This window comes from Propithecus coquereli, unplaced genomic scaffold (assembly GCF_000956105.1).
Source record: "Propithecus coquereli isolate 6110/MARCELLA unplaced genomic scaffold, Pcoq_1.0 Scaffold296, whole genome shotgun sequence".
NCBI classification, from domain to species: domain Eukaryota; kingdom Metazoa; phylum Chordata; class Mammalia; order Primates; family Indriidae; genus Propithecus; species Propithecus coquereli.
In genome coordinates this window covers 766,352-777,445 of record NW_012148574.1, presented here as the reverse complement: position 1 = coordinate 777,445, position 11,094 = coordinate 766,352, and the positions used below count along the sequence as shown (strand labels likewise).

Here is an 11,094-nt window from a genome sequence, read left to right as displayed (position 1 = left end):
TCTAGTTTTCAATATGTGTGTTCTCTCCCAGTGGGATACCTGTAACAGCCTTGTACAGCTACTTAAAACATTCATGGAGAAACACGAAATCTAGGCCAAAATAAATGAAATGGCTTAGTTCGTGCAACTTGCATGGGACAGACCGAAGACAGAAGGCACGGGCGAGCCGTTCAGGGGACGGGAAGCCGCGAGCCTGGGTCGCAGGGTGCACTGGGCGCCCCCCTGCCCGCGGCCGGGTCTCGTGCGCGAGCACAGGCGGCGGGGACTCCCCGCCCGGCCCGGGGCCCCCGGCCGTGCCCCGCCGCCCCGGCCGCGCTCGGGGTTGATTCGTACCACCTTGCAAGGAAGTGAACGCTTCGCACGGGAAGGGGAGGCGCCTGCGCCGGCCGCCGGGCGCCGCGCCGCTCCGGGGACGCCCGGGGCTGCCGCCGGCTCGGGGCCGCGGACGATCGCCCGACGCGCGAGTCCCCTAACTACCCGCCCCCCCTAGAGAAGTCAAATCCGGCTTTTGGAGCCCGAGCCTGGGGAGGGTGGGGATATCCGGTGCCTCTCCCGCGCCAGGAGGAAGGGGGAGGGCGGAGAGGATCCTTGGCCAGTCTGCGCCGAGCAGATTCAAACCAAAACAAAAAGATTAAAGGAGCAGCGGCCGGGGCAGCCGTGCTCCCCGGCTTGGACACCCGGCTGGCGCGCCCGGGTTTCGCCGGGGCTGTGCCGACGCGGGGCGCGGCGCGCGGCGGGGCTGGGGGCGGGGGGAGCGGGAGCCGGGCGTAGCGGGGGGAGCCGAGGGGAGGGCGCCGGCCGGAGGAGGGGCGGACCCGCCCGCTCCGCCCGCCCGCGCTGAGCCGAGCCGCCCGGGCTGGGCGCGACCCCGGCCAGCAGCGGCGCAGAGAGCCGGCGGAGGCGCGGGCCATGCTGCGGCTGGCGCCGGCCGGGGCGCGGGCCATCGTGGACATGTCGTACGCTCGCCACTTCCTGGACTTCCAGGGCTCCGCCATTCCCCAAGCCATGCAGAAGCTGGTGGTGACCCAGCTGAGCCCCAACTTCCGCGAGGCCGTCACCCTGCGCCGGGACTGCCCGGTGCCGCTCCCCGGGGACGGAGACCTCCTCGTCCGGAACCGGTGAGCCCGGCGCGCCCCCTCGCCCCGGCCCCCGCCCCAGTCACGGTCCCCGGCCCGCGCAGCGCCGCTCCGGCTGTCCCGGGCCCGCCCGCGTGCCACACTCCGGCGAGCGCTCAGGCGCACAGCCCGACTTTGCGAGATCCCGGGAAGTTGAACCCGCCGCCATCTGGCGAAGGCGAATGTAATGTGACTTGCTAGTGTGAATATCCGATGCCACCGAACGTCCTCGTAACTGAGGGTTATTTTAATTTGGGATTCCCCTCCCCTCCTCCAGCCCTCCCTCCTCCCCCTCCCGCTCCCGAAATAAAACCGACGGGACCCAGAAGGGGAGGCTCCCCGCCGGCCCACCCGCGCGAACCCACGGTTCCTGCATTGACATAATCTTTAGGGTGGAGCAGGAACAGCCTGGACACAAGCTGCGACGTTTAGGTAAACGTGCTTTGGAGGAAGGAGGCTGGGGACCCGGCTGGCTTTTCCTGTCCCCTCCAGGTTGGCAGCCGCCTCGAAATGGCGGAGGCTGTCGTTGGGTGTGTTGGTGTGCACCTCACCGGTGCTGTCTGCCTGTTGTCAGTGCCGTGTGACTGTTGTCTGTCCCCTGAGTGTCACGACAGGCGCCTGGCGCGTGCCCGGGGCAGCTGGGCCAGGGCTGGGTTGGGGGCATGGCTGCCTTTGCCTGCAGGTTTTGCAGACATTTGGGTGGCACCCGGGTGGTTGCCGGACCTTCCGTCTCTTCCACCCCCACGCTCCCCACCTTAATGTGTTTCCACCTCACTAATCTTTAGTAACTGGCGAAGCAACAGGAAGGCAAGGACCTCATTCTGTGCCGGAGTCTTGCCGGCTGGAGGCTCTGCTCCGTGGGTCCCGAGGCTGCCCGACTAGGCAGGAGAGGTGCTCCTCTGTGCCCTTTGGCCTGCTAAGTCCCACCGGAACGGTTACAGTGCTGCATATTTCAGGTTGAATAATATTATCATATTATCGAAGGGAGGCGTAAGTTCTGGCTGCAACTAAGTTGTAAATTGTGTGCTAGAAAGTACAGTAAGTCCCCTGCAGGGACTGAAGGACAGGACAAAAGGTACCTTTCCTAAGTAGTTTGGTGCAGCATTTAATCAGGTCCACTTTAGAGATTCATATCAGGCTTCCAGACAAGACTGTAGGATTGAAGAATGCTCATCAGGATATAAAACTTTCGGAAACTTGTTGGGAGCAGTGATTGAGTGAACCATGGGTGGGACTGAGTTGGGGGGCTGTAGGGGCTGCCTTAAAGAGTAGTGTGTGTGTGTCCTTGAAAATGTTCCATGTGCCGTGGACCCGCGGTGTGGAGGGTTGCTTCATTAAGTGATGAAATACTAGTGCTGTGGAGAGGAAGCATAAGCCTTGCCAAGTTAGAGAGGGGCTTGAGTGTGTGTTCACAGAGAACGTGCAAAATGCACAGTGGTTCCCTGGGAGTTGAGACCAGATTGAAAAGCTTTCCAAACAAACTTCAATGGGCAAAAAGTTCCACTCGGGCTTTTTTTTTTTTTATCTTGGTGATAAAGTATACTGTTGACTGTGAACACTACTATAAACACACACACAACTGCGTTCATAAAATTCCTTTTAGAAACTGGGTGTGAAATGGGGAGGGGGCGACAGAGGGGACAGACGGGAGAAGGTGTGAAGTTAGAGCACTGCAGGCAACAGCCCAGTGGGACCACCCGCCCTCAGCCCTCAGTGGGGACTGCTCCCGCTGGGCTGAGCGGGTCTCCTGGGCCTCTCTACCTGCAGGTGTTAACCACCTCCTAGGGTCCTTTCCCTCCTCGGATTCCTCTCCCTGCCCCGACGGGCTGCTCTCCCCCAGCAGTGGCGGCGGGCCGCTGGTGTGCCCTGGTGCCGCCTGCACAGGGTCACCAGGGCTGGTCCCAAGGTGAGAACAACGTGGATCCCTGAATTCAGTGGTCAGAGCGCGGGAGCACCAGCACCCATGTCTGTAGCTCGTCAGTTTGGATTGCTTTAAAATCCATGCCTCTTTTGTCCCTCCACATAAGTCAAGAATGCCTGTAATATAAATGGTATATCTATATAAGCAACTTGACCTCTAACTTCTACCTTGAATCTGTAACAGAAAAGAATGGGGCCAGTTCTCTTCTAGTTGGGAGGGGGCAGAATCTTGCCCCCCCCCCGGAAAATCTACTCCTATCACCAAATTGTAGAAAAATGCTTTATTCTTGCAAACATTGTCAGTGGAAGTGGCATTTTACCGAATTTTTTTAAAAATAGAGGTGTAGTAATTCACTGAAGGTTAGTTCATTTTAATCCTGGACTAAATCTCCCCTGAGCAGTGTTAATTGCATCAAATTTTTGCTCAAGCACTTCTCATTTTTAACATAATAAAATCTGCTCTAGAATGAATGGATTAAGCCTAAATTCACTTGTTTGAAAAGGTGGTGGTTTTAATTGTGCTCATCTGACTTTTTCTTTCAGTGAACCACTTGCATATTTCATTTCCATCTTAACAGAAAATACGAATTCTTCATTCACAGGGAGGGAAGTGCTTGTAAGCTAGACACCGATTTAGGATAACAAAGTTTACCGTTTAGAAGAGCTACGAAGGGAAGTATAAAATCACTGTAGAGTGTATAATTGATAGTCCTTTATCCAGTTCTCACCTTACTGTTTTGTGGATCTGAGTTCACATGTTTCCCTCTATGCTCAGCCCTGGGGGTGGGGGAAGAAAGGGAGAGAGACACCCCCAGGTTAAGTCAGTTTATGCACTATTTTTAGCTTTTTTCGTAAGAAGGTGACAGATTATTTCGTTTCCAAATATTTCTAACGATTTTCTGTTCAAGTGTAAGATAATGGAGCAAAGAGTTTGTAGGAATGGCGAGGAGAAGGTGGGGGATGGGGAAGGCGTTTTTGATAAACGGTTTGTTGCTCATGGGAGGGGAACAATATTTCTGCTGACTCTCCAGCCGAGATTTCTTTTCCCTTTCTTTCTTTTCTTTTCTCTTTTCTTTTCCTTGCCCCCCCCTTTTTTTTTCTTTTTTAAGGAACGTCTGGTTTGGACGACTTTGTTTTGTCTCTCAGCATCATTGTAAGGCTTTTACTCCGGACTTGAGTCTTCGGCGTTTGGTTTTTGTGCAGAGGAAAGCATTTCCCTCCCCTCTGCAGGATCTCTCTGTTTCACAAACATGACCAAGGGGGTTAGCACTTTTTAGTATAAATAAACCGAGTGACTCCAGAAGGGTATATGTTTAGGGAACGTCTGCACCTGTCCCATTCTTTTTCCCGGGATTCCTGGATTTTAGTCTTTTAAGGGGATCCTCCCGTCGGATTGCTAGAGTCTTGCACTTATGACATGCACACATTTTCCATTAAAGGGGGTACAGAGAGGGTCTCCAAATGCGCGCATCCTTCCTAGCCTGTCTGTCTGGTCTTCGTGTGGCTCGCTATCCCTTCCCGTCCCCGGCTCCCCAACTCTGGCCCCTTCCCTTTGCGCCTGCTGCACTTGAACTTGTTTCTGGTGGAGCGAGAGGTGCGGGCTCCCGACCCTCGTGCAGCTTCTTCTCAAAGCCCAGGTAAGGACGGAGGCTCGTTCTGGACTGTGACAGGTCCGCACCAGCCGCTGAGGGAAGCAGTGCCAAAATGGGAGTCCAGGGAGAAGAGAAGGTCCCGGCACCAGGGGGCTGGGAGACCGGGGAGAGGGCGCAGGGCGCAGAGCCGAGCAGCCGCGGGCTGTTGCCACCAGCCCGAGCCTCCTTCGCCGACTATGCAGGCGGTTTAAAAGACTACAGGGCATGGGGGAGGCTGGCCGGGACGGAGGGTGAGAAAGGGGGGAGCTTGCGAGGCCAAGGTCATGGTCAGGCAGCCCGCGGGCCCTCTCTGGCGCCGCTGCGTTCCAGCGCGCGGCGTGCTTGGGACTCAGAACTTGCCCGCCCCGGGACCGGACCGAGCTCCGCGGCTGGCGCAGGGGCTAAGGGTGCGGACCCGGCGCGCCCGCTGGGTCCCCCGCCCGGCCCGGGGAGGCCGAGGTTATGGTCGCAGGCCTGGGCAGCGGCCGCTCCACCCCGGCGCCCGGCCGGCACGGCCCTAGCCCGCGCCGGGAGTTGTGGTCGTTGATCACCCCTCTCCCTGGCAGCAGTGGGGAGGCCGCAGGACCGCACAGGTGGAGCCCGCAGCCGTGGCCGGGCACTCCCGAGGAAATCGGGCCCAGGGGCACCTACGTCTGGCGCCCTATAGGCTGGCCTGGGCGCACCGAAGCCGCTGCAGGGGAGACGGCGAGCTGGACGGGGCGCGCGGGCCCTGCCCGGGCTCTAGCCCTGCCGGTGCTGATAACCAGTGTTTGGAGTGGCTTTTCAGGCAAAGCCCCCTGGCAAAGTCAAGCAGCCGCTGGCCGGCTGCAGCCACCCCAGCTCCCAGGAGAGCCCCATTCCCCCCTCCCGAACTTGGCCTTTGGTAACCCGGTCCAGTGCGTGTGCGCTCTCCCCGCGCTACCCTCCAGCTCTTCTGGGGAAGTGGCAAACCGCAGCTTGGGGCGGGGAGAGGGGGAGTTGCGTTTTCCTCCCGCAGAGACCCCCAGGGCGCGCCCGTTTGGAGGTGTGGAGGACGCTTAGGAGCTGGTCGCCTCTGGGGCGTCGCTCGGAGCCCAAAGCGGGGGCTCCCCGCAGAGGAGCAGCCACTCCAGCCGAGAGGCCAGGAGGTTCAGGCGGGGAGGAGCAAGGGGCACGGGAAGGGTTAATCGTGGGCGAAGTAGCTCGGAAAACAGAACTGGTGGTGGGTCGGGCTGGTGCCCCCCCGCACCTCGAAGCAACCTGCTTCCCACCCCCGGGGCCCTTTCCTAGAGTTTGCTTTGCAGCCGGAGGCAGGAGCTCCGAGAGGCTGCTCCAGCTGGGCGCTGCCCGGGCTGCTGCATGAAGTCCAGAAGCAGCGAGCTCCCGGGAAGCCGGCCCTTTTAGAAAACACCAGGCCTGGAGAATTATGTAAATTTAAAGGAAAGATGGCAGGCCTCCGTTCTCTAAAAATAGAATGTAGGCATCTTGGTATTAAATGCCAAATGAGAAACCAGCAAAAACCATTTTTCCCTCTTCACATTATTGTGTATCGTTTATGGGTATGGCGTTCTGTAGCCTGTCACCCAGGCTGTGTGGTGAGCTGACTTCTGAATGCGGCTGGACAACAGAAAGAAATTGTTTCCCGCTTTCTTACTTCTGCATCATGTAGACTTCACTGCAGATACGCGGGGAATAATCATGAGGGTGCATTTATAAGTGCAAGATATTATCCAGGTTACAGTGAAAGCGTATCCTCATACAGGACAGTTTTGGTTTAGTAAGTTGAATTAAGAGTGAATTCTTTTAAAATGATCTACGTAACAGCCTTCTTCCTGCCACCAGATACTGTCACCTTTTCATTTCATTACAGGTGGAAATGACATTTTTAGGGTCCTCTCTTATGTGCCTAAGCCACCTCCTGACATTCTTAGTAGATGGGTTTTTTCCCTGTGTTATCAGGATATTTTTGTTATGAGGTATACTGCGATGAAGAAAAGCTGAGAAAAATACTGGCCTTCGCAATTAAATTGACTCTGGATACCAAAATGAAAATAATCATCTGGCATTAATCAAGTTGTGTCTCTGCTTCTTGTTGAGGGAAAATATAGTGACGGTTTGCTTTCCTTTTCATCTGAAAAGGACTGTAAAATGTTGAATGTTCCATAAAAATCACTCTACCCAATTTCTGTTCAATTAATCAAAATGCATATTTTCATACTGGACACAGTTACATCAGAAAGAAAATTTGCTGCAGCCACTTTAACAATGTTTCAAACAACCCCTGCAGTAACATGTAGCAACCAGTGACCTTGCACATTACATCAATCTTTAATAATATCATTGTCATTACTATTATTATCTTAAGTGTTAAATTGTTGCCAGAATCAATACAAGTCTACTTCTTTGAATATATTTTATCCCAGTGTTGTTTTTAACATCTTTGTTAAGAGGCCAATTAATTTCCAACTCATAGCTCCAGTGAAGTTTGTATATAATGAGGGCTCCCTGACCATTTTGTGTATCTGTGCTTATTTCTCCTTTTGAAAGAAAGAGGACAGAGAAATAAATGGCACGTGAAATCAATGACTTGCTGTCTAAAGTGATAAGGAATTATTCCCAAACTGACGAAAGAATAAAATATGCCAAAACTGAGTGCAAATCACTGTTGAACTCATACTTGTTTAGTTTCTTTTTTTCATCTGAACAGCAGGACTGATTTTCTGGAATTCTATCAGATTGTATAGCTTAGCAACCCCTCCACAGTCACCAGAACTAGAGGGATTTTTCTAAGCAGGGTGTAAAGGCCTTAACAACAACAACAAAATTGTAATATATTTGTTTGTTTTCTTCTAGATTTGTTGGTGTTAACGCGTCTGACATCAACTATTCAGCAGGCCGCTATGACCCTTCAGTTAAGCCCCCCTTTGACATAGGTTTCGAAGGTGTCGGGGAGGTGGTAGCCCTGGGCCTCTCTGCGAGCGCCAAATACACAGTTGGCCAAGCTGTGGCGTACGTGGCACCTGGTTCTTTTGCTGAGTACACAGTTGTGCCTGCCAACATTGCAACCCCCTTGCCCTCGGTGAAACCCGAGTATCTCACCCTGCTGGTAAGTGGCACCACCGCATACATCAGCCTGAAAGAGCTCGGAGAACTGTCTGAAGGGAAAAAAGTTTTGGTGACAGCAGCAGCTGGGGGAACAGGCCAGTTTGCCGTGCAGCTTTCAAAGAAGGCCAAGTGCCATGTCATTGGAACCTGTTCTTCTGATGAAAAGTCTGCTTTTCTGAAATCTATTGGCTGCGACCGTCCCATCAACTATAAAGCCGAGCCCGTGGGTGCTGTCCTTAAGCGGGAGTACCCGGAGGGTGTCGATGTGGTCTATGAGTCTGTCGGGGGAACCATGTTTGACTTGGCTGTAGATGCCTTGGCTACCAAAGGGCGCTTGATAGTCATCGGGTTTATCTCTGGCTACCAAACTCCAACTGGCCTTTCGCCTGTGAAAGCAGGAACGTTGCCAGCCAAGCTGCTGAAGAAATCTGCCAGCGTCCAGGGCTTCTTCCTGAACCATTACTTGTCTAAGTACCAAGCGGCCATGGACCACTTGCTCAAGATGGGGGAGAGTGGAGACCTGGCTTGTGAGGTGGACCTCGGAGAGCTGTCTCCGGAAGGCAGGTTTACCGGCCTGGAGTCTGTATTCCGTGCCGTCGACTACATGTACATGGGGAAAAACACTGGAAAAATTGTAGTTGAATTACCTCACTCTGTCAACAGTAAGCTGTAAAAACAGAACAATGACATAAATCAAAGGAGAAAGAAAATGGGTACTTTATGCCGCAGAATTACTCAAATCAATTTATTTTTAGTTGGTAATGGATATAATATTTCTTAAAACAAAAGTAAGATATTAATGAATAGGTTTCTCCCTCTCTGTTTTTCTCTCTTTTTGCTCCTCCCTTGAAAAAAAAAAAAAATGTGCTAATAAAACTTCCCTCCATGGCTAAGAGGTAAAATGTTTACATTTAATTCTTTGGTCACGGACAGTCTCATTCCAGATTTTATTGTTCCAGGGAACTAAATTAATTCCTGATGCAAGATCTGATCAAATCAGTATGTCTTCAGCTTGATGAGATTTTAAAATCAGTCTTGAAAATAGTTCACAAATTCCTCTTTGCTTTGGGAGAATTTGGTCTCATGCTAATAAGTACTTCCTAAGCCAGCGATGCAGCGAAAGCCAGCCGGCCACGTGTTCTCGGAGTCCACATCCTGAGGAGACGGCCCCCTTTCCTCCAGAAATCACTGAGCAGCTATCTAAATAGAAATGTGAGGGAATTCTCCCCCAAATTCGATTTTGTGAAGTTATTAGAAAAGTGGTTAGGTGAACACAGATGTATTTTCAAGAAGTATCTGTTACTTAATGGCTTTTCTCTACGGTCATCCTGGGGAGACCCGTGAATGGAAAATTTATCTGCCCTCCTAGGAAGCAAATTCATACTGAAAACTTACGTAGGCAGAAAGTAGGTTTTGGAAAGGGAGACTACAGAGATTAGGGGGACTCGGTAAAATTAACACATGCAGGAAAGGTAAAGCGTGTGCTACACTCACAGTGAGGGTTCACGTACACGACGTGGACCACAGAAGGGAAAGTGCTCTCCAGGCTCCCGGCGGGGGATTAATAACAGCGTACGCCGTGTGCCTGGCGGAGGATGTATCAGATAGCACTGTGCACAATGGGGACCTAAGGGATCTAAAATAATAATACATCTGCTTCTCCTCGGAGGCTTTCAGACGTGGGAGGTGCGGGTTATCTCTGATTATGGAAGCACAGAACTGTGTTCCCATTTCACTTCTCCAAATGTTCTGGTGGAATGACACGCTGATTGTCACCATCGCCTGATGTGACACAGGCATCTACCGGCCACACGTGAGAAGTCTCGAGATCTGCGCCTTCTCTGAGTCGTGCCCATGGCTCATCTGCTTGCCTCTGAACCTGCATGCCCCAGGACGGCGGCCGCTCTCGTCGTCACGTCGAAATCCCACGGTGCCCTTCTCATTGAAGGGGAAGCCCACCCGGCCATTTTTCAAAGTCTTGGGCTTCAGTGTATGTAACATGCTCAGTAAATATGAACGCAATTAAAGAGGCTCCAGGAAAAGTTGGAGACCATGTTTAATTTTTCTTGCCTTCCACGTGAGGAACAAGGAAATCCTACTGCCGAATAGCTGTTCGTATCTATTTTACAGGATTTACTCATTTTCGGGTACCTAATGTAGCTGCTAGCATGCATGCACAACAATACAATTTATATGGTAAATGGAACCAAATAATGGCTTCACTGAATGTTATGGCTGCACTGAAGGGAAATGTCACGGTAAATAGCTGCCAAATTATGGATCATGCCGAAGTGTCACAACTGCACTAAAGACAAATAGCACTAGAGGCTATTGCCACTGTGACGCGTTTGAGTTATGAAGAAGGGTAGCGGCCTGATGTGAGGCTCTTTGTGTCCTCATTATAGCAAAGGGTTACTGGTGCAGGGGACAAGGAAAGCTCGTCCAGTGTGGCGCTTAGTTATTAATCTGTCCCTTTCAGACCTAACAGCTGTAGCAAAACGGAAAGAGACTTTGCCTCGCTTTTAGACACACAAACAAACAAAGGGGGAGAAACAGGTTTTATGAATGTGACTGTGCACAGGAAATGACTGGTAATGGAAAAATGTCGTAATAAAATAATCTAATCACAGAATATTATTAAATTTAACATAGTATATGTCTGAAAGGCTTAGTTGCTTCTTATGCAGATAGATGTGTGAAATCTGAGCAATAATGTACTTTGTCCCTTTGTAAAGACTTGAGGAGTAAGGACATTACCAACTAAATTGCTTCTTCTAAACTGAAGTGAGTCCCGGTTTCTTTCATTTTAATGGGAGGGTAATAAAGATGAAAGACCAACATTTTAACTGATGGATCCCTTAAGCTACAGAATAGGAATTTATTATGTTTTCAGGGGATATACTAAATTCAGCTATGTAAAAATAAAATTCAAACACCCAGGTTTAAAATAAAATATAATCTGAAAACCTCATGTTCTCTCTTTCCCCAAACTAAGAAAGTACAGTGCATGCTGTTTTCATTTATTCTTAGAAAACAAGCATGAAAGATTCCGCCCATTCAGATAATGCCAAAAATATGTTTAAACTTTTTTTTTATTCTTTTGAAAAATGATTTGTAAATTGAGGGTCATAGTTCAGCATCAGTTTCATCTTCTGGGATTATTGTTCATGACGAGCCTCTAATGGGAGGTGCAATTGTGCAGTGGGCTCAACACCTTTCTCCAGAGCTGCATTACATATCACAAAAGTACATCCATAATTCAGGGCAATTGTCAGTCTTTGTTTTAGAATAGGGGCCAGGGTGGAACAATCACAGTGGATAAATTAGTTCTCAGTTCTCAGTGT

At 51.2% G+C, this 11,094-nt stretch overlaps 1 protein-coding gene across 1 annotated transcript; it reads left to right on the top strand.

The window, feature by feature from the left end:
• The first annotated feature begins 611 nt into the window (after positions 1 to 611).
• Positions 612 to 10,410, top strand: ZADH2 (zinc binding alcohol dehydrogenase domain containing 2). The gene is made up of 2 exons (XM_012648890.1): positions 612 to 1,118; positions 7,499 to 10,410. Exons 1-2 carry the CDS (start codon positions 910 to 912, stop codon positions 8,421 to 8,423), a joined length of 1,134 nt encoding a protein of 377 aa, XP_012504344.1. The 5' UTR covers positions 612 to 909; the 3' UTR covers positions 8,424 to 10,410.
• Positions 10,411 to 11,094: the final 684 nt, after the last annotated feature.

What these genes read in the sequence shown, in the direction of transcription:
- ZADH2 (XM_012648890.1), top strand. Translation starts at nt 910, where the DNA reads ATGCTGCGGCTGGCGCCGGCCGGGGCGCGGGCCATCGTGGACATGTCG. An exon ending in GACCTCCTCGTCCGGAACCG is followed by an intron (nt 1,119 to 7,498) that starts GTGAGCCCGGCG and finishes GTTTTCTTCTAG; the next exon opens with ATTTGTTGGTGTTAACGCGT.